The sequence below is a fragment of the Triticum urartu genome, chromosome 6A (assembly GCF_056163025.1).
Source record: "Triticum urartu cultivar PI428250 chromosome 6A, HENAU_Tu73, whole genome shotgun sequence".
NCBI lineage: Eukaryota > Viridiplantae > Streptophyta > Magnoliopsida > Poales > Poaceae > Triticum > Triticum urartu.
This window is the reverse complement of record NC_141878.1, coordinates 520944698-520971616: the sequence shown is the minus strand read 5'-3', so window position 1 is coordinate 520971616 and position 26919 is coordinate 520944698. Positions and strand designations below refer to the sequence as shown.

General features: G+C 43.0%; 2 protein-coding genes across 3 annotated transcripts; one reads left to right on the top strand and one right to left on the bottom strand.

The window, feature by feature from the left end:
- Positions 1–642: 642 nt before the first annotated feature.
- LOC125531025 (HVA22-like protein a) lies at positions 643–4087 on the top strand. 2 transcript variants are annotated; one of them, XM_048695431.2, is made up of 6 exons: positions 643–917; positions 1882–1908; positions 2024–2146; positions 2463–2703; positions 3646–3805; positions 3888–4087. In XM_048695431.2, the coding sequence occupies exons 1-5, from the start codon at positions 862–864 to the stop codon at positions 3763–3765; spliced, it is 567 nt and encodes a 188-aa protein (XP_048551388.1). In that variant the 5' UTR covers positions 643–861; the 3' UTR covers positions 3766–3805; positions 3888–4087. The 2 variants fall into 2 exon arrangements, with proteins under 2 accessions (XP_048551388.1, XP_087384722.1); XM_087528596.1 differs by having other exon boundaries at positions 3646–4087.
- Positions 4088–4394: 307 nt separating this feature from the next.
- Positions 4395–9855, bottom strand: LOC125531024 (AP2-like ethylene-responsive transcription factor BBM2). The gene is made up of 9 exons (XM_048695428.2): positions 9344–9855; positions 8544–9208; positions 8339–8421; positions 5772–5780; positions 5495–5583; positions 5342–5415; positions 5204–5254; positions 5033–5109; positions 4395–4912 (listed from the first exon to the last, which is right to left on the bottom strand). Exons 2-9 carry the CDS (start codon positions 9128–9130, stop codon positions 4755–4757), a joined length of 1128 nt encoding a protein of 375 aa, XP_048551385.1. The 5' UTR covers positions 9131–9208; positions 9344–9855; the 3' UTR covers positions 4395–4754.
- Positions 9856–26919: the final 17064 nt, after the last annotated feature.

Sequence of the window (26919 nt, the reverse complement as noted above, 5' to 3'; positions counted from 1 at the left end):
CAAGTTTTGCATGTAATTTAGAGATGACAAAGAAAAATATTTACAATGGGTCATCTCTTAGTCTTATCTTCAATAACTAGCAATTCCTAAAAATACGGTGAAACATATTGTGTTAAGAGATCATCTTTTGTCTTATCTTAAATAAGAGAAGACAAGACTTCTCTTATGAGTTCTCTCTCCTCCACCTTATCATTTATTCTACATGGCACTCCTAAAATAGCATCATTGTACATGACCTAATAATAATCCAGAAAGTAACACACAAAAAAGGAAAAAAAAAGAATATGCTCGGAGCCTTTCCAAAACTGGATGGAAGGTTTCCGAAATAGACTTCCGCTTTGGGGCGAGATATTGTTTCATCTCGCAATGGGCGATTTCTAGCATTTGCGGTATCACGTCCCAGCCTCTTTTCTCTCGTGGGCTCGTCCCACACGGGCCGGACCCAGCTCCAGCGCGTGCTTTATAGCAGAAAAGAAAACTATGTCTCAAAAAAAAGTAGAAAGAAAACTAGTATTTCTGAAACCCCTAAAAAAACTATTTCTGAAAAAAAAGCAGAAAAAAAGTTCCCCGCGGACGCTCAACGAGATCTGGGTCCACGCGTGCCGCCCGCTGCTCACCGGAAGCACGGCCGTCAGGTCCACGAAGCAAAAGAAACACACAAGGCAACAAGAAAGCGTGGGGCGGCGGAAGGAAAGGGTGAAGAAACCAGAGGAACCCAAGAAAAGGTAGGTGGCCTCCTTCCAAACCAACCCAACCCAACCCCGGGCGGCGGAAATAAATCAGCAACCCCCTGCGATTTACTGCCGCCCTCAAGCTCAACTCCTCAGATTCGCAGCTTCGGGGGAGCGGATTGCTGCGCAAATGGGGTCCGGATCTTTCCTCAAGGTGCTCGTCAGCAACCTCGACGTCCTCGCCGGGTCGGTACCGCCTCTCTCCCTGATCTGCTCCCTGTTCCTCTCGTTGGACGGATTAGCTTCGTGTTCTTGGTAGCAATGGCGTGCCGGGCGGCGCTGTTTCGCTCGGGTCGGGGTGGTCGTTTTGTGCGCTGGTTTGTGGGCTACGGGCTGTAGTGTCGCTCACAGTCTCGCCTCAAATCTTCAAATGTTCAGTGGTTTGCGGTAGGAACTTCGATTGTTAGTGTATGTGGTGGGGAAATTTTGCATGTGTGGTTGGATTCAGGCAGATAAATTCATGGCAGGGTTCAGGGTTTTTGGTTCGTCAGACATTACGACGTACTACCAATAGAATTCAGAGGACTGATTTATCAGGGCTGCCAAGGAAGCTCTGAAAGGACCTGCAGAACATTGATGTAATGAAGTACTTCTGGCTTAGGACTTCATCATATGTGACCTGTCTTCCGGCTTAGATTATGTAGATTTTTTTTTTGCGGGTCTTATGTAGATTCGTTCCTCAGCTTCTTTGGCAAGACATGTCATTGTGTATGGTTCCACGGAAGGATCAACATACAGTTAGTGCTTTCGATAAAAAAAAATCCTAGCATTTTTACCAGTAGGGCTTGCTATTTAGAGTTTATGGTTTTACATCTTTTGCATAACGTACCAGTGCCCTCTGATGATGTTCCGTAAGACTGGGATACCCCCACATTATACGACCATAATAATCAAGATAACACATATTTATATTTGGGACATTCGTGACATGGCTATGTCATATATGCCATCTCAGTATATGGCTAGATTATGATTAGCAAATGCAAGAACATTTTAGCTGCAGTTAGCGTTATTTCCATTAGTTAAGTTGCACTTACTAGTTACTTGGGTGCTGTAAATTGGGGAAGCAGTTAATGCAGTCAACTTGTGGATTTTAGAACAGTTCTCATCCTGTATTAGTACTGATGAGGTATTTTTCTTTTTCTTGCAGGCCCATAGTTTCACTCGCTTATCCTCTGTAAGTAAATGTTTTCTCGTCAAGCAGATACAAACTTATCCTTGTCCTTCCATTTTGCCACAATTGTTTCTTTTTTTTCCTTTTTTATTTAAGACTTTGATTGACACGTTTGCAGGTATGCGTCTGTTCGAGCAATAGAAACAAAATCTCCTATAGATGATCAGCAATGGCTCACTTACTGGGTGCTGTACTCGTTTATCACTCTGTTTGAGCTCACTTTTGCTGCAGTAATTGAATGGTAAAAGGCAGTTCCCTATCTCATTGGACTTTTCTTTTTTGTAAATCCTTCAGTACTTCCTTGTTACTATGATACTGTCTAATATAGTGGGATTAGTAGAGTGTGTGTCTTACTGTAATGATCACCTGGGAACCTTATGACCTGCGATTTCTTTAAATAAATTTCTTTCCCCATACCTTCTCTGCTTTGGTAGTATAATACTATAATTTGTGATTTGCTACTATCCTCATGGCTGGGAATAGATTTATGTTAAGTACATCATGAGATGGATGGATATGCTTACTAGTTACTACAGACTAATGTTTGCGCTTTGCAGGCTCCCTTTCTGGTCTTATGGAAAGCTGTTTTTCAATTGCTGGTTGGTCTTGCCCTACTTCAACGGTGCTGCGCATGTTTATGAGCATTTTGTGCGGCCAATGATTGTGAACCAGCAAGTTGTAAACATCTGGTATCTTCCAAAAAAGGAAGGTTCAGATAAACCTGACGATGTAATTTCAGCTGCACAGAAATACATTGAACAAAATGGATCAAAAGCATTTGAGACTCTCGTTAACAAGGTATGGTCTATCTTATGTAAATTTTACAGTACACGTTTGCGAATATGGTGGCAAGTGGCCAGCAGTTCTTTGTGCAGTAAGAAGCGTCACCAGTGATACTTCCTCAGCGATTAAAGTTGACTTTTGTAATGCATGATAATGTGATTACTGATTACGGAATTTTAGCATTAAGTGTTGAGGGTTCTATACTGCTGCATATTAGATGTCACATGGTTATCTGATTCACTAGATGTCATGGTTATCCTATGAACCTTCAGATTTGGATCATAGAATGACTATCAAAATGACCTATGTCACATCTAAACAATAGATTGTTTTTGTCAATACTGTAAGCTACTCTTTACAGAAAAGTGACCATTGGTAGGTTAATGTTTTATAGGCTTGTCATGGGTTTAGAATGTGGTCCACTCGACCTAGTAAGTTGGCTTGTTAAGTTCAACGGTTAACACTAAACTTGCGGCAAGTGTTTTATCCCTTTGCTTAGAAGATGTACTCTGTCCATCCTGAGTATAGTGAACAACTGAACATTCAAAATTTGTTATTTGTTCATAAAATACATATTCCATTGTGACATAACTTCTACACTAAGTTTTCCCTTGCATACCCCTCCCTTTGTCTATTTCCAGTAACCATTTATTAGTATGGTCTAGAGAATACAACTTCCAAAGGTCGCAAGTGACCTGATTTAGGGAGGTAATGCAGTTTCTACATGTGTTTTTGTTGGAGTATCATGTCTTCAGGAGCGGATGCAGAATTTTATAGAATATAAACTAAGTGGAAATAAGTGCCCCACCTTAGTCTCCTTTTCTTTTACAATTAACATCCTTGTTCACACCAGAGATGTTCTCAATTTCGCGTTTAGCATCTTTTTTCTTGTTCGATGCGACAGTACAATATGTTCATGCGGATTAATCTTTGGCACTACCTAATTTTCACTCACAGTTTAAGACTACAAACGCGAGGCGCTCAATTTTGGAGGAGGTAGAGGTGGAAAGGAGAGCCAGGGCTGAACGAGAACTGGAAGCGAGGGATGTGAATCCATTCTTCCACCCGAATTACTGATTCTGGAAAGCTCTTCTGTTCAGGCGTCAGGTGACACAATGTATGTTCACCTGATGTGCTGCTAGTTCTTTTTAGCTTATATACTATATTTAGCCCTGCATTTTGTGTGATTTCTCCTTCAGTGCCTTTAATGTAGGAATTGGTCAGACCAGGTCAAGGGGAGAATTCTAGAGGATCGTATTTAGATTTGATATATTACATAGCTGAACAATTATGAAATCTTGTAAATAGGTTCTGGCTTTGGATGGTTATGACTTTCTCATGGATGACTGAAATTTGTGTATGCATCAATAGCATTCTGGCAGTCAGAATATTTCTCCAAGCAACATGTGTTGCAGTACTGGCAAATGAACGAGAAAATGAAGGCAACTGGATTTAAGAAGCTGGCTCATGGGAATATACACTTAGAAGTATTGTATTCTCCGTTTTAGACATGTGAAACGAAGCAACATCTTCCACTGCAACTCTAGCGTCAAACACTACAACAGTAATAGATGGTCAAAATCTTGTTCTGGAGACAAAGCATGCTAAATTACTGAAATCCTCTCTGAATGATAAAAAGAACCATACAGCAGCAGATAATGACAGGCTGCACATATGTTACGACACTGGTGAATGATAAAAAGATGAAGCCAAATGGATTTAAGAAGCTGCCTCATGGGAATATACACTTGAATATTTCATTAAACCAAGCATCAAAACTTAGAAGTAAAATGTATTCTCCGTTTTAGACATGTGAAATGAAGCAACATCTTCCACTGCAACTCTAGCCTACAAACACTATAACAGTAATGCATGGTCAAAATCTTGTTCTGGACACAAAGCATGCTAAATTACTGAAATTCTCTCTGAAAGAACTATATATAATCTGACGAATCATACAGCAGCAGATAATGACAGGCTGCAACCAGTTCTTCTATCTGTATGTACCACTAGGCTCCAAAATACGGCCAACCAAATCTGTTCAATATACGATACCAAATCAGGTACTATTCTGGCTTGGTTGCAAGCAGCTTCAACCCTGCGCCTTCTATACAATGCATGCCCCTGTCCATGTAGTTGCTTCTGTCAAAGTTGGTCACCGCGTTTTTGCCGCGTATCTCGATGGCAGCAATATCATAAGCTTCTGCGGCTTCTTCCTCAGTTTCTAGTTCAAACACGAAAACAAAACATCAGGAAATTGAAATGGGATGCTGTCTTTCAGTTAAAAAATGGGTAACTATTGATGAGAGTTCAAGGGGGGCAGAATTAGGGATGTGCATCGTACTGAAAGTTCCAAGGTAAATGTCTCTAGTTCCAGCAATCAGTCCTATGCGTGCCTGCCATCGACCATCTTTCTGCCTCCTGTAGGACATGGTTACATGTGAGTTTTGAGCTGGTTTGAAGAAGAAAAGCTAGCCATTTGAACAAGCTGAACAAAATGAACAGGAGAGGCCACCTTGTAACTCCTCTGTAAATAGACGCCCCTCTTGAGAAGCAGCTACTCCTCCTGCAGGACAAATCGACTTGTTATAAAAGTCATCATCTCACTGGAACACTGATCTGAAGAGTCTGAATTAATATGCCCTTGACATACCTTCTCAAGTATGTCACACATTCCTCTGGAGACATGTCTTGTATGTCCGCCAGTTCCTTCTCATATTCCGAAATCTGGAATAGTATTGACTCATGAGATCCACTTGTCCGTAACTATATCGGTGGAAGCAAAAACGAGAAAGAAAAAACATACCAAAAAGTTCAGCTTTGTATTTAGTCCAAAGAATTTAAGAGCTGCAACATCATATGCCCTGGCAGCTTTTTGCTCAGTATCATAACTTCCTGCGTGGTAGAAAATTTGGAGAGAAATCAATCAGATCCTTAGGCCCTAGGCCACAACAGAACGCCTAGCGCTTAATCATGCTAGGCATGTGCTTAGGCGATGGCAAAACACACAATTAATGCCTATCGCTTTTTTCCTTGAGAATAATGAAAGACATGATGTCAGGACTGAAATAAATAATGCTTACCTAAATAAACTGAAGCACCGCCGTATTGGAACACCATTACAAGAAACCATCAGTAACCAACCAGAATATATATTGAATATAACAGTATATATATTAAAGAAACAGGAAATAACAAAGCTACAAGAAAAGGTTAATAACATGATATACATTAAAACTCATGACAATTAAATGTTATGCCTAATTTTGGAACAATTCAAGAAAAGCTAGTATGTGATAATTGCTAAGAGATAACGTCCAAGACATAGATTTAAGGGGCTGTTTGGATCATAGCCGCACGAAAAAAATTGTGTTGACTGCTAGGGCAGGCGGCCACTTGGTTGGACGCCAAAATTTTGAAGCCATGCCAAAATATTGTCTGGCAGTTCAGTTTTTACGCCCACGAGTGGGCAAAACGCTGGCGGCGGATTCCCTCGCCAATATATTGGCGTGCCAGCTATTGGCAGGGCGGGCGCGTGCGGGATCCAAACAGCCTCTAAGAGCCAAAACAGGAGGGACAGGGTAGTATGGTAGTGCCAGAACCAGTTAAGATCACAGGAGTGGATCATATAAAGAGAAAAATAGTGAACTGATTTTAGTTAGTTCACGAAGTTGGTATCAAACCCCCCACCTCATGGTCAAAAGGGAGATACACTGCCAACCTACCTACAATCCTGGACAGGATGTAAGAGGCAAGATAGTTTGTATATCATCTTGTTACAACTATTACTAGTTGACATTTTTAACAATTGCTTCATAACTAAAAAAAGATGCTAAATAAATTTCTTAGACCTGATGGTTCAACCATTAACTCCGCCTATGTTGTCTCAACATAGCCTGTCCCAAGCCCGGGTAAAGGAGGAGGGTTGTGATAGGCTTGGCGAGCCAACATAAAAACTCAGCCATTCTTATGGAGATGAAACCCAAAAGATTTTCGTTGGGGCGTAACCCTCTCAGCGACGCGCCACATCAGAACCCGGGTGTGGTGGCAAATGTCACCAAAGAACTAGCTATGGACAGGGGTGCGTGGAAACTTGCTATCCATGTGCCAGAGCCATGAGTTGGTCGCGAGATCTTATGGGTTTCACTTCTAGCCTACCCCAACTTGTTTGGGACTAAAGGCTTTGTTGTTGTTGTTGTTGTTGATGATGATGATGATGATTCAACCATTAAACTGATCTTCGACCAGTAAATCAGTGAACTGGCCATTTGACCGGTTAATTGTTCGGTTTGAGTTTTAAAAGTATCGCCTTATGGAACACAAAACTCCTGAATTATATGTTAGCAAATAAGCACTCCTAAAGCCATAATGCATAATGCAAATTCTTACGGTAAACTTATGGTAAGTCCAGGTTGACAAACAGGACATGATTCTTCCTGTCCTCATGCAAATTCAGGAGCTCACTATGGTGTTTAGTGATTTTGATATTATCTTTGTAAAGCGAGAAGCCAACTTGGTAGCGCATCTGACTGATAATTTTTCTTCGCATTCTACTATGGTTTGTGTCTAGGCATCCCAGGCCCCAGCTTTCTTAGCACCATGTACTCAGCAAGAATGTAACCTTGCTAACTTATCAATATAAGTTCCTGATTCTAAATAAAAAGCACAATGCATAATATACTATCCTCATGTCGGATAGAAGATAGTCAAATTCAATAGGTGACTCTGCATCGCACAGTGTGATAGGATCTCACACCCCACTAAATGCATTCCAAATATAATCTTCACTTAAACCAAAACAAGAAAACCTACGCACGGATAGTCTTCACTTAAACCAAAACAAGAAAACCTACATACGGATACAATTCCTTTGAAAGCTATGTCTCTTTGTATATTTCTATTAAGGGAAACAATTAAGAGTGGAGTTTGAAGTTGCACGAGACCTATGTTGAGTCGGTACTCTTTTGCTAAAGATTGGTTAAATAGAAGATAGCATTAATGCAGCCCAAGAATGTAACACCAGCACTACTAACTACCAAGTGCAGTGAATCAGATGACGCAGAAAGGCATGATGATACAAATTATAAACTTGGACAAATAGAAAATGTTGTGACATGCAGAAACGACACAGTGCTGCCTTGCTAACACAGAAACTACGGGGGAAAAAGATAACGTCACAAAGGAACCGCCAGTAAACTGGCATTTTCTTTTAACGGAAAAAATAAACACGTGAGACACAATCTTCCATTATTTTTCCCTTTGAACTATATATTGCCTACTAGTATTTATGATACTTCCAGAGCTAATCAAACTATACGTCCTACTCTGTCCTAGCATTTGTTTAACTATTAGCCGAATTGTACATCATTAATTTTCTTTGTGCTCCATATAGCAAGGTCTCCATCAATGGGGAAAGTAAAGAGTTATCTACCTATTTATCTCTAGTGTTTCTATGCCTACGCGTGGGCTGTGGCTCTCTCTTGCGTGCATGCTGCCCTAGACCTAGCCACATTCTACAATGGACCGCCGACAACGAGGCTATAAGCATAAACCGCCAACTATCACGAGTGTGTCCTTCAAGAATAGGTCGTGGCACACAGATACAATGTATATAACTGCCCCCTAGAAGCTCCAATAAAAAGAGGCATACCTTGCTTCCCTTTCCTTCTCCGTCCTTCTACTCTGCAAGTACTGTCCCACAAATGAGCTTCATATTTCCCACTCCACCTATGCCTGCACGATTGATTAAGTTTGGTAAGCAGCGCCACCTATGATTTTTTAGTTAATATAGTGAAACACATTGTTCTGTTTCCACTGACCAAATACTAATTATAGGAACAAAAGACCAATCTTACCTGGTCACACCATGGAAACAAGATGAGCGGGAGCCAGGTGCTCGCACCGCAGTAACTGCAGAAGTAGAACCAGAGGCGCCCTTCTCCTCTCTATACCCCGCAACCGTCACAGGATTAATAGAATCAACAATTTCCTCAGACTCATCCTTTTTGACAATGCTGAGAACTTGAACTCCCTTATAATTATCGCCACCATCCGCACACCCCTCATTTTCTGCCACAGTTACCAAAGCATCCTTCTCCCCGGCATGGTTCTCGCTGTTCAAAGGGTCAACCGAGTCGCTCTTCACATCTGCACAGGCCTGAACTTCAGCTTCATCAACTTCTTCATTCTTCAGAACCTTCTTCTGATCAGTGCCACTGGACTCGTCTCCCTTGTGAGTGCTTGCATCGTTGGCCTCTGACTCCACTGCGCCGTGCAAGACACCAATCTCCGTAGTGGCAGGGGCTATTGCAGGCAAGGAATTCAGATTGATAGAAGGGCTCCTCTCGATCTTCCGACCATCCCCCGATTCCCCAGCAGCTTTCTCCTCCGAAAAATCGTTCATTTGCTGACCCTGACTAACTTCCTCCCCGGATTTCATCATCTATGTATTGGAGCAGAGACAAAAACAACTCCCAAAACCCTAATAACCTACCTATCAGCCTTCCTATTCACGAACTACCTGAAAGAGCGGACAAGACAGGGCATCCCAAACAAGAAAAAAGAATCAAACGGTTAGATCCCATCCAGGCAATCATTCCATCGCCCAGCAGAACTTCCTCTGCCGCTGCCAGAATCGGGAAAAACAAGAAAGTACCTTGAGCCGACCGCTCGCCGCGATCGAAAGATCCGGAGGCCTCCGGGGGCGGCCAAGAAAGCAAAAGAAGAAATATCCCAGCGCGGATATTAGCAGCGACGGCGAGGCAGCAAAAGCTGGAAAAATCTATCAACGGAAATGGATGCTGAGGCAGGAAATAAATATCGGGCGCGGAGGGGCGGCGGAATTGGGGAAGGATACGACGAGGCCAGCGCGGGCGGCCTAGTGCGGAGTGATGCCGGAAACAACAAACTAATCGCTGGTGGAGGAGGAGGAACAAAAGATTTGGACAAATCGAGAGAGGAAACGCGAAGTGGGGGAAATCGCGGTCGCGGGGGGCGGATTTTATCTCGCGCTTGACAGGGCGCCGCCGCACTGGCGCTCTGAAACCATCGGATGGATATTTGCTGGATCTTTTACTACTACTATTACCACCCGCAGCGGTTACTGGCAGCACTGCATCAGGAGTAAAATACAGTAGAAAAATAAAATAATGCTCTTTTTATATTATAAATGGGGGATTTGCTGGTGATAGAAAATGGAGGCGATGTGGTGATGTGGGAGTTTCGCTTCGTGGACGACGCCCTCGTGATGCGTGCCAGGCTGGAGGTGCCTGGCAGTCCGTGCCTCGGATGCCCCGTTCTGTGGCGGGTACACGTGGACGGAGAAAAATGTGCTAGCGAGTGTGGAGAGAAGATCTGGGCCGTTCAGGAGGTATGAGGGCTGAGAGTGCGTGCTGGAACGTTCTAGCGGACGTACGGTGGTGCGCCAATCTCGAGGCCGACGGCCTTGACGACTCGGAGCTACGGAAGATTAGAGGGCCGAGATCCTGCGGCTGCGCGTCTTTGCTTGCTTATTATGGGTCAATTCAGCTCATGTGGTTTTATTTATTTGTGATGTGATTCATGTGATTTTTAAAGGAAAACGTTTGGATTCGGCGCGCCGGCCAAGCGTTGAGCCGGACATGCGCGAGCCACGCGATTGAGGCAAATCCTACACACACAACGCAACCCTCGATTCTTTTTTGTGGGGCTACAGAAATATCAGTCCACCGTCCGCATTTCGCTCTTATTCATTAACCATTCATCTCGCTCTTATCCATTCCCCATTCATCTCGCTCTCGCCCTCTCCGCAGCACCGCCCCACCCAAGCACCATCGCCATTGCCGGCGCTCGATATGTTGGCTGCTGCTGCAACTGCGTGCCGGCGAAGCTACTTCCCCACGGGCTGGAGTACGAGCCTTTGAGGTGTTGTGCAAGGGGAGCTGCAAAACACATCTGATGGACCTGCAAGCTATAGAGGCAAGCGCTGGTAATGGCGAGCAAACACCGCTGCTAGCCGCTGACGCCCAGCTTTACCAGCGATGGCGGTCTGCAACTAGCCGAGTGCTACAACTACGGCAGCGAGATGCTGGGGCCAGCACCCAAATTCACTATAACCAATGTTTTCTGATTTGTCCCAACTTTACTGTTTTTGCTACCACCGTTATTAGATTTGTTGGAATCAACACAAAAATTTGCTATCATCGGTGTTTTTTGATTTTTGATTTACTGAAACCGACCCCTAATTTTTGCAATTTGCTATCACCGGCATTTTGCTTTGCTGGAACCAGATCAATTTTTTGCAACATCAATGGCGTTTTGTTTTGCTGGAATCGCTTCAATTTTTGCTACTATCGGTGTTCCGGTTTGTTGGAACATTGCCCTTTTTTTTTTCTATTTTTGCTTCCATTGTTTTTAAATTTTGCTTGAACGAGCCTCAAAATTTGCTACCACCATATTTAAATTTTGCTGGAACCGGCAATGTTTCTGCTTCAACCGAGTACTGGAGTTTTTTGTTGCTTTTTTTCTGGATGTGGCCTTTTCGTTTGCTACAATCAGCTATGCGGGATGCTGGAACCTCTTGTTTTGGCGAAGCTGTAATGCCGCATGAAAATTTATGAAGGAGCTGCCAGCACGCTTTGGTTTTGCAACCATGGGTGGCGGAGCCGCAATGTAACACCCCAAAAATTTGAGTTTAATTTATTAATTAAAGTTTTGCCAGAAAATTAAATTTTTATTTTCTGGCTTTATCTTTTAATTTCAGATCACCCTGTCTTTCTGAATTTTTTGAGTTTTTCCTTCTAGGTGAAAACCTTTCAAAAATATTGTTGGACTTGTATATCTCCCCAAGACCATTTCTTTTTATCAGTGAAATTATTTCTACAATTATTTTTCCTGAGCTTTATTTCTTTTAAAAAATGATTTTTCATAAGTTTTAGAGTCCCATTTGCACTACAACCCTTTTAAATACTTCTTTAAAAATTCCACCAAAATTTGGGGATGACATGTGATATTCCTACATCACTTTTATGCAAACATCTCTTTTAGTCATTTGGAGATTTTGAGCCCTACCTCAAGTTTTCAAATCTGGTCCAGTTTGTAATTTGCACTACAATCTATTTAAATATTTCTTTAAAAATTCCACCAAAATTGGGGGATGTTAGTAGTAGTGTATAATTCAACTATATGCAAAAATCTATTGGTGTTCTTTTGAAAAATTTGAGCAAATCATCCTCTTTTGCTCTCTGGTCCAGTTTGGTATTTTCTACTGCAACCATATTTTATCTTGCCCTATTACCCATGATTTTTCTCCTGCTTATAAACCACCCTACCGAACCCTTAAGTCCAGGAGATTGGGTCCTTTGGAATACTTTTGGTGCATACAATAGTAGCCTTCATTTTCTGTTCAGATTTGGTTTTCTCAAAAACTTGCACTAACAAGTTTCTGGTCTTGCCAAACTAACCTTGCCACCATCATCTACATCTAAAGAGACTCTGATCTGGAGATTTTGGCCACCAGAAGGGATGCCCAGATGCCCATGGCATTCTGTCGAGCACCTTGTGTGCATGGCCAGATTTGACATAGTTTTTAGTTTGCATTATGAACTTGATCCCCTGACCCAACAACCATGTCCACTAAGCTCCTAGCTACCTCTAACCTGGCCCTGTTAATTCCCAGCCTCTCCCAGGTCCCCTAGCATGCTTTAGCATTTTGCCGAACACATGGCGTGCGTGCTCTGGGCGCGGCCAGAGCGCGCGTTTTGCACGTGTGTGCGCCCGAGACGCCGTGTCTCGCTGCCGCCCTCCCCGCGCCCGTTCTGATCCTTTACCACTCGCCGCCAACGCGCCCGACCCCTCTCTCGTCGCGGAGTCGCCCTGGCCCCCTCCTGGCACCCCACAGCGCCACCACCGCAAGCCGCCACTGCCGCTCCGCCAGCCTCTGCCATGGACGGCGCCGCCCGAGCCACTCCGGCGCGTCAGCTGCCCCAGGAGCAGGACGATCTCATCCTCGAGCCCGTCCGCTAGCGCCCGTCGCTGCCACGTCGCCCTACCAGCAACAGAACGGCGGTTCGCCGGTCTTATCCTCGCCTGCCGACGGAACCAACCTCCCCTCCTTATAAATAGGAGACCCCGTGCTCAACCAGACCCTCAGGCGACCTTGGGCCATCCCTCTAGAGCCCCCACAGCCAGCAATCGACGGAGGGAGGCCGTCTTCCCCGTCTCCGGTCAGTTCGGCCGCCGCCACACTCCGGTCCCGTTCGTCGTGAGCAGGGCCTCCCCAGTCCATCCAGTGCCACCGTCCGACTCCCCTAGACCGTGCGGAGCCGCCCAACCGCTCATCCTCAACCGGGAGCTGCCTAGGCCGAAACCCCTTTAGCTCCCGAAGCCGTCGGCGACTCCCTTCGTCCCCACCAGCCTTTCAACCACTGGGGAGGACCGCCCTGTACCAGCGGATCCACCCCCGCACTTAGAATCCCGTGGGGAGCCGTCGTTCGTCGGCGGCAATCGCCGGAGCCCCGCCTCCACTCGGCCAGATGAGGAAGGAGGCGCGGGCGACTGGTCAAACCTGACCAGTGGGCCCAAGGGACCCACTATCAGCGACACAACGACGGCCCGCGCTGGTTTAAGTGGAAACGTAAACCCAGAAGTACGTCTTCCCGTCTCGAAAACGTATTCTTATTCGAACCGTTTTTATTTTTCTGTTTTATTTAAAAACAGAGTTTTGAGTAAACTTTGACTGGCTATAACTTTTAAAATACAAGTCCATTTGACTGGATTCTTTTTCTGTTGTTTCTTAAATTTTGTCTAGTTTATTTTCATATTTATTTGAAAATTTTCTGAACAACTTTTTTGTACTGTTTTGAAACTATGTGTTAATTTGAAATTTTCTTAAATAGGATTTTGGAGAGGGAAACAACTTTCGAAAAGTGCACCCCACCTACATACTCTTGAAGGCAAGCATTCTGAACCCTGGCATAATATTGTTGTGTGTTGTTTGATACGGTTACAACACCACCTTGACACGAAGTATTCGTTATTTTATGTGAGGATATGATCATACTCATGAGTGCATAATGAAGATTCCTTGGTGTTGGAATTTGATATGCTTCTGATAGTAATCACCCTCGTATGCCTTTCATGCCTACCGGAAGGAATCCGGGAAAGTCTCTGTCTTGGGTAGACACGAACTTGTCTCAAATAATTCGTTGAGACGATTATGTCCGGTAATGCATGGTGAGGTATGATGAGTGGTGATTCTGTTTGTTGGTATGAAATATATTTGTTATACTAATCCTGCAGGGAATGCCTTAACCTCCTGAGTCGATCGTAGATCGAGTCTTGTTCCAGTAACCCCCATACTTGTTTCGTACTACCACTTGTCCCTGCCATAGGTAGGGTACGGTTCAGTAAGTTGTCAACCCCTTCCTAGCACACACCGTACAGAGAGGCCATGGTGGAAGATACCGGCTGCATCCGGTAGACATGCCACCTGGTTCGGGGGCATGGGTGTTTCCGGTTGGAGCCGAGGGGGTAGCTCCCCTAGTTTGCGCGCATTATAAATTTTTTGATCCCATGCTAGTCGAGGTTGTAGCCTCCCCACTTAGAGTTTCGCTTAACGGGTGTCGTGGGTGATTCCAGACACCGATAAGTTAGGCTGGTGTGTGCGGTCAGGTGTGTTTTCAATTAAAAGACCGTAGACGGAATTAGTCCCGATGGACTAAAGGAATCCGTTACTCGTGGGTAAAGAGTACACCCTCTGCAAAGATTATATCTATTCGAATAGCCGTATCCATGGTTAAGGACTACAGTCTGGGATGGGTCAAGTGTCGGTCTTCGGAGGAAAAATTGCTAAATCAGAACATTGATCATGACTTGGGACATATGATGATTATGATTATTATTACTATAGCCTAACCATTGGTATTATTTGAATTATTGAGTATCCCTGGGACGGTTCTACCTCCTGGATATTCACTGTGATTATTCTCTTATAAGCCCATTATGTGGTGTCGCTCATACGCCCGACTGTGGCATGCTTGCTATTTAATTATTTATAAGCCCTTTATGTGGTGTTGCTCAGACGCCCGACTGTGGCATGCTTGCTATTTAAATTACTTATAAGCCCTTTATGTGGTGTCTCTCAGACGCCCGACTGTGGCATGCTTGTTATTTAAATTACTTATAAGCCCTTTATGTGGTGCCGCTCAGACGCCCGACTATGGCATGCTTGTTATTTAAATTACTTATAAGCCCTTTATGTGGTGTCGCCCAGACGCCCGACTGTGGCATGCTTATTATTTATTTTATTTGTAAGCCCTTTATGTGGTGTCGCTCAGACGCCCGACTGAGGCATGCTTTATATTATTATACTTTCGAGGCGTCACTTCAGACACCCGATTGGTGCATTCTAATTCTACTCTCTGATTGCATATTTATGTTTGACATGAATAACCTGCTTGCGTGCATCATGGATTTTTATTTGGTGACTGACGTTGTGATCATGGAATGTTTCAGAGCATGATTATTATTTGTTATATTATACCTGTGTTCATAATGTTTGTGAGTACATTCAAAGTACTCGCTGGCTTGTCCCTGGCTATTGTCTTGGCCAGATTTCTTGCATGGAGAGGAGCGTTGCGATGACAGCCCCGGAACCTACGCAATGGTGATAGCAGCCTCGCGAAGATAGGAGTTATCCAGGTCAGCTGTTCCTGTGGGAAATGGAGTCCCATAGACACTGATGTACCACAAACCGCTTCCGCCATCAGCCACTAGAAACCTTGTGTTGTACTCATAGGCCCGAATGGTCGTGTACTACATATTTTGTATTTTGCTTGGAATTTCTGTATCAAGTTGGTGCCTCGTCAGCTAACAGTAATCCTGGGGCTGGTGAGCACTGATACGTCTCCGTTGTATCTATAATTTTTGATTGTTCCATGCCAATATTATTCAACTTTCATATACTTTTTGGCAATTTTTTATATTATTTTTGGGACTAACATATTGATCCAGTGCCCAGTGCCAGTTCCTGTCTGTTGCATGTTTTTGGTTTCGCGGAATATCCATATCAAACGGAGTCCAAACGGGATAAAAACGGACGGAGCTTATTTTTGGAAAATATGGAAAATTCGAAAGGAAAATCAACGTGAACCAGTGCCCGAGGTGGTCATGAGGCAGGGGGCGCCCCCCTTAGGGCGCGCCCCCTACCCTCGTGAGCCCACCGTAAGGCGGTTGACGCTCTTCTTTTGCCGCAAGAAAGCTAATATTCGGAAAAAAATCACGGCAAAGGTTTCAGGCCAATCGGAGTTACGGATCTCCATATATACACGAAACGGTGAAACAGAGTCAGAACAGAACGCAGAAACAGAGAGAGACAGAGAGATAGATCCAATCTCGGAGGGGCTCTCGCCCCTCCCACGCCATGGGAGCCAAGGACCAGAGGGGAAACCCTTCTCCCATCTAGGGAGGAGGTCAAGGAAGAAGAAGAAGAAGGGGGCCCCTCTCTCCCTTGCTTTCGGTGGCGCCGGAGTGCCACCGGGGGCCATCATCATCACCGTCATCTTCACCAACAACTTCACCGCCATCATCACCAACTCTTCCCCCCTCTATGCAGCGGTGTAACCTCTCTCTTACCCAATGTAATCTCTACTTAAACATGGTGCTCAACGCTATATATTATTTTCCAATGATGTATGGCTATCCTATGATGTTTGAGTAGATATGTTTTGTCCTAATGGCTATTTGATGATCAAGATTGGTTTGAGTTGTATGTTTTATTATTGGTGTTGTCCTATGGTGCTCTCCGTGTCGCGCAAGCGTGAGGGATTCCCGCTGTAGGGTTTGCAATATGTTCATGATTTGCTTATGGTGGGTGGCGTGAGTGACAGAAGCACAGACCTGAGTAAGTAGGTTGTTTGCGTATGGGATAAAGGGGACTTGATACTTTAATGCTATGGTTGGGTTTTACCTTAATGAATCTTTACTAGTTGCGGATGCTTGCTAGAGTTCCAATCATAAGTGCATATGATCCAAGTAGAGAAAGTATGTTAGCTTATGCCTCTCCCTCAAATAAAATTGCAATAATGATTACCGGTCTAGTTATCGATTGCCTAGGGACAAATAACTTTCTTGTTGACAAAAGCTCTCTACTAAAACTAATTTAGTTGTGTCTTTATCTAAACAGCCCCTAGCTTTTATTTCCGTGTTCTTTACTTTCTTGCAAGCTTACCCAAAAACACCTACAAAGTACTTCTAGTTTCATACTTGTTCTAGGTAAAGCGAACGTCAAGCGTGCGTAGAGTTGTATCGATGGTCGATAGAACTTGAGGGAATATTTGTTCTACCTGTAGCTCCTCGTTGGGTTCGACACTCTTACTTATCGAAAGAGGCTACAATTGATCCCCTATACTTGTGGGTTATCAAGACTTTTTTCTGGCGCCGTTGCCGGGGAGCAATAGCGTGGGGTGAATATTCTCGTGTGTGCTTGTTTGCTTTATCACTAAGTAATTTTTATTTATTGCTCTTAGTTGTTTTCTATCTTTAGTCATGGGTAGGAAACGCAAAATACCAAAAAAATTAGTGGTACCTACTGAACCAATGGTTGAAGAACCACTCAAAATCTATCACACTGCTGAAGCTTATTACTTGGATCATCTTCGATCCCTTTGTGCTCGTGCTGAAACCCCAACTAGCTTAGTTGAGGGCAAATCTTTAGATGAGCACGCTTGTTATGTGCGACACCAAATATCTGAAAAAGGGAAAATTCTATTGGGTCAAATTCATCATTTGCAATGCTATGCTTGGAATTTATGTGAAATATATGATTTTACTTGTTGTTCTGAAAACCATAAGAAACACCTTCCCTACCAATGTGAGTTTAGTGATAATGGAATCGTATCTTCGTATGCTAAAGGTGTTTATAGTTACTATGATGTTCAATAAATTGAAGAATTTGTTGCTTTTAAGGGTGCTTATGAAATTGCTTCTTTGATTGAAAAGTATGATGCTACTTTTCACAAATCTGAAAATTTTGCCATACTTAAATATTGCTATGATAATTATGCTTCTAATCCCTATGTTGAACCATATATTGAGTACTACTCCGCTGTCCAAGAAGAGACTAATATTTTGCAGGAGTCTATGGAAGAAGAAATTGATGAAACTGTGAGCTCATTGGATGAAAAAGATGATGAGGAGAGCGAAGAACAAAAGGAGGAAGAGCGGATTAGCTACCCATGCCCACCTTCTAATGAGAGTAACCCTCCAACTCATACATTGTTTAATTTCCCTTCATGCTCACCGAAGGATGATTGCTATGATGACTGTTATGATCCCGTTGATTCTCTTAAAATATCCCTTTTTGATGATGCTTGATATGCTTGTGGCCAAGATTCCAATATGAATTATGCTTATTGAGATGAACTTGCTATAGTTCCTTATGTTAAACATGAAATTGTTGCTATTGCACCCACACATGATAATCCTATTATCTTTTTGAATTCTCCCGACTACACTATATCGGAGAAGTTTGCTTTTATTAAGGATTATATTGATGGGTTGCCTTTTACCGTTGCACATGATGATTTTGATAGACATAATATGCATGTGCTTGCTGCTCCTACTTGCAATTATTATGAGAGAGGAACTATATCCCCACCTCTCTATGTTTCCAATACGATAAAATTGCAAGAAATTATTTATACTTTGCATTGGCCTTTACTTTGTGTGCATGAATTGTTCTTTTATGACATGCCGATGCATAGGAAGAGAGTTAGACTTCGTCATTACATGATATATGTTACCTTGTGCTCACCACTAAATTACAAATCATTGTTGATTCAAATTGGCTTTGATATACCTTGGGATCCGGGTGGATTCACTACTTGAGCACTACATGCCTAGCTTAATGGCTTTAAAGAAAGCGCTGCCAGGGAGACAACCCGGAAGTTTTAGAGAGTCATTTATTTCTTTTGAGTGCTTTTATATAGTTTAAAAACAACAAAAATAAAGAGGGGAACCCAAAACTTTTTCAAAAAGAAAAGCGAAAGTGAGAAAGACAAGCATTGTTGAAGTGGGAGAGCTCCTTGAACTTTGTTCATGCTCACGACAACTTTGTGAATCTTGATTACAGAAACTTTTCAACAAAAATAATTATCCCCTTGTACAATTCCATTGTATTATAAAAATAATGTGCCAAGGTTTGCCTTTAGGATGTTTACATTTGCTTAATGGTTTGTACGGTGCAGGACAGAAACTTTGGCTGTAGTGCGCGATTTTACATTTTTAGCTGGAACGTCAAATAGCTCTGATTCTTTTTGCACTGTCTTTCTGTACAAATTTTTTATTTTTCCTAATTTTGGAAGAATTTTTCAAGTATCAGAAGTATGGTGAATGTTCAGATTGCTACAGACTGTTCTGTTTTAGACAGATTCTGTTTTTGATGCATAGTTTGCTTGTTTTGATGAAACTATCAATTTATATCAGTGGATTAAGCCATGGAAAAGTTATATTACAGTAGACACAATGAAAAAACAAAATATGAATTGGTTTGCAACAGTACCTAGAGTAGTGATTTGCTTTATTATACTAACGGATCTTACCGAGTTTTCTGTTGGAGTTTTGTGTGGATGAAGTGTTCGATGATCGAGAAGGTTTCGATGTGAGAAGAAGGAAGAGAGGCAAGAGCTCAAGCTTGGGGATGCCCAAGGCACCCCAAGTAAATATTCAAGGAGACTCAAGCGTCTAAGCTTGGGGATGCTGGGGAAGCATCCCCTCTTTCTTCAACAAACATCGGTATGTTTTCAGATTCGTTTCGTTCATGCGATATGTGCAATCTTGGAGCGACTTTTGCATTTAGGTTTTTACTTTTTCTTTTTATGCACCATGCTGGTATGAGATGGTCCTTGGTTGATTTATAGAATGCTCTTTGCACTTCACTTATATCTTTTGAGTATGGCTTTATAGAATGCTTCATGTGTTTCACTTATATCATTTGAAGTTTGGATTGTCTGTTTCTCTTTACATAGACAACCGCCATTTATAGAATGCTCTTTTTCTTCACTCATATTTGTTAGAGCGTGGGCATATCTTTTGTAGAAAGAATTAAACTCTCTTGCTTCACTTATATCTATTTGGAGAGATGACAGGAACTGGTCATTCACATGGTTAGTCATAAAATCCTACATAAACTTGTGTCGCTGAATATGATATGTTTGATTCCTTGCAATAGTTTTGCGATATAAAGGTGGTGATATGAGAGTCATGCTAGTCGAGTAATTGTGAAATTGAGAAATACTTGTGTTGAGGTTTGCAAGTCCCGTAGCATGCACGTATGGTGAACCGTTATGTAGCGAAGTTGGAGCATGAGGTGTTTATTGATTGTCTTCCTTATGAGTGGCGGTCGGGGACGAGCGATGGTCTTTTCCTACCAATCTATCCCCCTAGGAGCATGCGCGTAGTACTTTATTTCGATGACTAATAGATTTTTGCAATAAGTATGTGAGTTCTTTATGACTAATGTTGAGTCCATGGATTATACGCACTCTCACCCTTCCACCATTGCTAGCCTCTCTAGTACTGCGCAACTTTCGCTGGTACCATAAACCCACCATATACCTTCCTCAAAACAGCCACCATACCTACCTATCATGGCATTTCCATAGCCATTCCGAGATATATTGCCATGCAACTTCCATCATCATCATATACATGACTTGAGCATTTATTGTCATATTGCTTTGCATGATCGTAAGATAGCTAGCATGATGTTTTAATGGCTTGTCCGTTTTTTGATGTCATTGCTACGCTAGATCATTGCACATCCCGGTACACCGCTGGAGGCATTCATATAGAGTCATATCTTTGTTCTAGATATCCAGTTGTAATATTGAGTTGTACTTAAATAAAAGTGTGATGATCATCATTATTAGAGCATTGTCCTAAAAAAAGAGATAGGCAAAAGAGGCCTAAATAAAAAAAGGGGGGCCAAAGAAGCCCGCAAAAAAAAGAAAAAAAAGAAAAAGGGGCAATGTTACTATCCTTTTACCACACTTGTGCTTCAAAGTAGCACCATGTTCTTCATATAGAGAGTCTCTTGAGTTATCACTTTCATATACTAGTGGGAATTTTCATTATAGAACTTGGCTTGTATATTCCAACGATGGGCTTCCTCAAATTCCCTAGGTCTTCATGAGCAAGCAAGTTGGATGCACACCCACTTAGTTTCAGTTTGAGCTTTCATATACTTATAGCTCTAGTGCATCCGTTGCATGGCAATCCCTACTCCTCACATTGATATCTATTAATGGGCATCTCCATAGCCCGTTGATACGCCTAGTTGATGTGAGACTTTCTCCTTTTTGTCTTCTCCACATAACCCCCACCATCATATTCTATTCCACCTATAGTGCTATGTCCATGGCTCACGCTCATGTATTGCGTGAAAGTTGAAAAGGTTTGAGAAACGTCAAAGTATGAAACAATTGCTTGGCTTGTCATCGGGGTTGTGCATGATGTGAATGCTTTGTGTGGTGAAGATGGAGCATAGCCAGACTATATGATTTTGTAGGGATGAGCTTTCTTTGGCTAGGTTATTTCAATAAGACATAATTGCTTGGTTGGTATGCTTGAAATATTATTGTCTTTATGTCAAAGGATAGATTATTGCTTTGAATCACTCGTGTCTTAATATTCATGCCATGATTAGACATATGATCAAGATTATGCTAGGTAGCATTCCACATCAAAAATTATCTTTTTTATCATTTACCTACTCGAGGACGAGCAGGAATTAAGCTTGGGGATGCTGATACGTCTCCGTCGTATCTATAATTTTTGATTGTTCCATGCCAATATTATTCAACTTTCATATACTTTTCAACAACTTTTTATATTATTTTTGGGACTAACATATTGATCCAGTGCCCAGTGCCAGTTCCTGCCTGTTGCATGTTTTTGGTTTCGCAGAATATCCATATCAAACGGAGTCCAAACGGGATAAAAATGAACGGAACTTATTTTTGGAAATTTTGGAAGGAAAATCAACGCGAACCAGTGCCCGAGGTGGTCACGAGGCAGGGGGGCGCGCCCCCTACCCTCGTGAGCCCATCGTAAGGCGGTTGACGCTCTTATTTTGCCGCAAGAAAGCTAATATTCGGAAAAAAATCACGGCGAAGGTTTCAGGCCAATCGGAGTTACGGATCTCCATATATACACGAAACGGTGAAACAGAGCCAGAACAGAACGCAGAAACAAAGAGATATATCCAATCTCGGAGGGGCTCTCGCCCCTCCCACGCCATGGGAGCCAAGGACCAGAGGGGAAAACCTTCTCCCATCTAGGGAGGAGGTCAAGGAAGAAGAAGAAGAAGAAGGGGGCCCCTCTCCCCCTTACTTCCGGTGGCGCCGGAGTGCCACCGGGGGCCATCATCATCACCGTCATCTTCACCAACAACTTCACCGCCATCATCACCAACTCTTCCCCCCTTTATGCAGCAGTGTAACCTCTCTCTTACCCGCTGTAATCTCTACTTAAACATGGTGCTCAGCGATATATCTTATTTCCCAATGATGTATGGTTATCCTATGATGTTTGAGTAGATCTGTTTTTTCCTAATGGCTATTTGATGATCAAGATTGGTTTGAGTTGTATGTTTTATTATTGGTGTTGTCCTATGGTGCTCTCCATGTCGCGCAAGCATGAGGGATTCCCGCTGTAGGGTTTGCAATATGTTCATGATTTGCTTATGGTGGGTGGCGTGAGTGACAGAAGTACAGACCCGAGTAAGTAGGTTGTTTGCGTATGGGATAAAGGGGACTTGATACTTTAATGCTATGGTTGGGTTTTACCTTAATGAATCTTTAGTAGTTGCGGATGCTCGCTAGAGTTCCAATCATAAGTGCATATGATCCAAGTAGAGAAAGTATGTTAGCTTATGCCTCTCCCTCAAATAAAATTGCAATAATGATTACCGGTCTAGTTATCGATTGCCTAGGGACAAATAACTTTCTTGTTGACAAAAGCTCTCTACTAAAACTAATTTAGTTGTGTCTTTATCTAAACAGCCCCTAACTTTTATTTTCGTGTTCTTTACTTTCTTGCAAGCTTACCCAAAAAACACCTACAAAGTACTTCTAGTTTCATACTTGTTCTAGGTAAAGCGAACGTCAAGCGTGCGTAGAGTTGTATCGGTGGTCGATAGAACTTGAGGGAATATTTGTTCTACCTTTAGCTCCTCGTTGGGTTTGACACTCTTACTTATCGAAAGAGGCTACAATTGATCCCCTATACTTGTGGGTTATCAAGCACAAGGACCATTTTCTGGGAAATATATCCTGAAAAACCGGTCGCGACACGCAATCCGTTGCTGGCAGTTTTCTCATGAATTTATCGACCTGCAACCCGCCCACAATGGATTTGTGATAGCTTCGTCGAAGACTTTTGCGTGGGCCATGGCCACCACTGCACCGATGGGAGGGAAGGGGAGAGGAAAGATGCAAACGGGGAGCGAGGGCGGAATACTGCGACCAGCGGCGAGGGCCATGAGGTTCGTCCTGCGGTGAGGGAGGGTGGCTGGAGAGGGCGGCGGCCGGAGCTGTAGCGGGTGCGCATGGCGAATTGATTGGCGGGGGCGAGGGGATTTTTCCCTACTGAGTTGGGAACAAAGCGGAAGGAAGATCTAGCGGCTATTCCATGGAATCAGACGGCATGGGCGCGACCGGCCGAAACTATTGGGCCGGCGCGCCGGCGCCTATTAGTCGCCATTTTTAAATGGTAAACGTTCTCAACCGGAAACTAGTTGAGGATAATACTTTTTAGATATTTTATCAAAAAATCAAAATCTATCTCCCAATTCTTTTTTAAACCCCTATATTAATTAATAAAAAGGTTATCATCGTTCATTCCAAAACTCGCCATGCAGGATGAAACACTATTAAGAAGAATCCCATCTGATCTACTAATAAAGCTAAACTTCGTAATTTCATGAGCCACCCCATTGGCTAACCGATTAATTTTTTGCTATTTTAAAATTATTGATCATCCTGGATATAGTCAAGAGTTCTTTTTTCATATCAACGAGAGGAGACCTATCAAGTTTCTCATTTGTAAGAAAAGATCGAACAAAAGCACAATCAGTCTCTAGAATAATGGACTCCCGAAGGATAATACCGATATAGCGCCTTCTATTTTTCCTCCCCCAAATGATTTTCTCAAGATATAGCACCTTCTATCTTGTAATGGCGCGGAAACTGGTATAGCACCTTCTATTTTTCCTTTGCATGTTTTCTATGTGTTGTTTGCTTATTTTGATGAATCTATGGGTAGTATCTGCTGGAATTTTTCTATTTTGGGCCAAGCCCAATAGCAGTTTCAGAAATTCCTAATAAATCCTAGAGGCCCACGCAGCCCATTCATGCAAGTAAAGAGGTGGAACTAAAGTTTAGTCCCACATTGCTAGTTTAGAGGGAGTTGGACCTCTTTATAAGGGATGTTCTTTCCCCACATGTACAAGGATGAGAACAAGAGGGACATCCACGCGCGCTCGTCCTCTGTCGCCTGCCTCATCACGACGCACCACGGGTTGCGGGAATGAGCCGAGCCGATGTCTAAATTTTTGCCACGCACGACGGGAATACGAAAGGTTGCGCGGGAGCTGAAATGTTTTCTGTAGTGGACAGTGAATCCGAACGGCTCGCCTCTTCGACTGAAGTCTGTTCGTTTCATCTCCCTCGTTCCCTTCAGCTCCTGGCACAGCCTCTCGCCTCCTTCTCTGGTGCCTATAAAAGGGAGGTTGCTCCTCTCAAAGAGACGCACCAGAACTACTTCTTCCTCTCACCACCAATTCCTATCGCTGAGTTGTTGCTGTCTTACTCATCCCGGCTTGCGGCATGCACCGCGAGTTGGGACAGTAGGCCTCCGAAACTACACCTCTTTGAGTCCTGTATGGGAGAAGGGTGATAAGGTTTTTGGGGAGCGCTCTGCGCGACTACTGACTCCTTCATCGTGGACGCCCGGACTCCGATGACTACTTCCCCCAACGATGACTTCTTCCCCAACATTGACAACCTCCTCGACGACATGGCTGGCAAGGATGTCGACCCTAAGTCTAGTGCTTCTTCTGCTACTATCCCCTACGTGTTCTTGCTCTTTCTGTTAGAGGTCCTATCACAGTTCCTTGTTTTAGTGTTTGCCTTAGATATGTTAGCTTCTACTTCATATATGCAACTTTCTATACTGTCTGCTCTAGATATGCTTAGTTACAGTTCATATATGAAGATGATATTTACCTTCTCTTTGATAGATCGCATGGCTTGTTTTATCACTGCTATATTAGTCATTCTTTATCTAGTATTTTTGTTAATAAAATCATTTCGTAAATGGCTCATATTTCAAACAATCCAAAAACCTTATTATAGGCAATTTACCCCGAGTGGTTTTGCTGCTTCCATGAGACCTCCTATGTTTGAGGGTATCTACTATAAGAGGTAGCGCGTGAGAGCAGTCTTATGGTTTCAAACCATGAGTTGCTATGACACCACTCTTGGCAAACCTGAAGGAGAGTATGATGCTCAATAGGCACAAGATTTTCAGAAAATGGATACTCTGTTTAAGGCTGCTCTCTTGAGTGTTCTTGGTGAGAACATAGTTGATGCTTATGCGTCAATTGATAATGGAAAAGATATATGGGACGCACTCGAGGCCAAGTTTGGGGTCTCGGATCCTGGCACTAAGCTGTACATCATGGAGAATTCTATGATTACAGGATGACGCAAGAGCGGTTCGTGGTTGAGCAAGCTCATGAGATACAGTCATTTGCTAGAGAACTTGAGCACTTCAATTTTATGCTACCGGACAAGTTTGTTGCCGGAGGTATCATCACTAAGCTTCCTCCTTTGTGGAGGAACTTTGCTACCGTACTGAAGCATAAGAGGCAGGAGTTTTCCGTTCCAGATCTCATTGGTACTCTTGATGTGGAACAAAAGGCGAGAGCAAAGGACGCACGTGCTCGAGGTATTGAGGGAGGATCTAGTGCCAAATCTGGTACAGAAGAAAAACTTCCAGCCCCACAAGTTCAAGAACAAGGGCAAGTTTGATGGTAAAGCAAAGTTTGATGGGAAGAACAAGGCTGTGCAGCACACCAACTTCAAGAAGAAGAATGACAAGAATAAAGGTGTTTGTCATGTGTGCGGAGATCCAGACCATTGGGCTCCTAGTTGCCCTAATCGTTATAACAAGCGTCATCTTGGGAAAGGCGGCAAGACCGCTAATGTTGTCATTGGAGACACTGACATGAAGGATGCTGGGTATGGTATATTTCCCACTATTCTTTCAGTATGTCATTCTCCTGATTGGTTAATTGACATAGGTGCTAATGTGCATGTATGCGGTGATATTTCCATGTTTTCGTCTTATCAGACCACAGGGACTTCCACCATGCTGATGGACAACGGTTCAAGTGCTTCTGTTCGTGGTGTTGGCACGGTCGATCTGAAGTTTACTTCGGGGAAGATCGTGCGGCTGAAGAACATGCATTATGTCCCCTCCGTCAATAAAAATCTTGTTAGCGGATCTCTTCTGTGTAGAGATGGCTACAAGCTTGTCTTTGAGTCGAATAAATTTGTAATATCCAAATATGGAACCTTTGTTGGTAAAGGCTATGAGTCAGGAGGCCTCTTTCATTTATCCTTATTAGACGTTTGCAATAAAGTTGTTAATCATGTTTGCAACAATCGTGAATAAATTGTGTGGCATTCACGTCTTTGTCATGTTAACTTTGGTTGCATGTCGCGACTAGCGAAGTTAAACTTAATCCCTAGTTTCACCTCTGTCAAGGGATCTAAGTGTCAAGTGTGTGTGCAAGATAAGCAACCTCGTAAGTCTCATGCGACTGCGGAACCAAGAAATCTTGCACCACTAGAGCTCATACATTCAGTTCTTTGTGAAATGAATGGTGTGTTGACAAAAGGTGGAAAGAAATATTTTATGACGTTAATTGATGACCCCACTAGATACTGCCATGTGTATCTTTTGAAATCGAAGGATGAGGCTTTGAACTATTTCAAGATCTATAAAGCTGAAGCGGAAAACCAACTTGATCGAAAGATCAAGAGGCTTTTGTCCGATCGTGGTGGAGTGTATTTCTCAAATGAATTTGATTCCTTATGTCCGATCGGTACGATCATGGAGTCGAATGATGTGACTTTATTTGAAGATATCTTTCCCATGAAGGATATGGCTACCTCATCTAATCAGGAA

Bases quoted from the DNA above. Each gene is read 5' to 3' on its own strand.
- LOC125531025 (XM_048695431.2), top strand. From the start codon at position 862: ATGGGGTCCGGATCTTTCCTCAAGGTGCTCGTCAGCAACCTCGACGTC. The intron at 918-1,881 runs GTCGGTACCGCC...TTTTTCTTGCAG, and splicing joins AACCTCGACGTCCTCGCCGG to GCCCATAGTTTCACTCGCTT. The intron at 2,704-3,645 runs GTATGGTCTATC...TTTCACTCACAG, and splicing joins TTGAGACTCTCGTTAACAAG to TTTAAGACTACAAACGCGAG.
- LOC125531024 (XM_048695428.2), bottom strand. From the start codon at position 9,130: ATGATGAAATCCGGGGAGGAAGTTAGTCAGGGTCAGCAAATGAACGAT. The intron at 8,422-8,543 runs GTAAGATTGGTC...TCAATCGTGCAG, and splicing joins TGTTTCCATGGTGTGACCAG to GCATAGGTGGAGTGGGAAAT. The intron at 5,110-5,203 runs GTGGCCTCTCCT...CATGTCCTACAG, and splicing joins ATTTACAGAGGAGTTACAAG to GAGGCAGAAAGATGGTCGAT.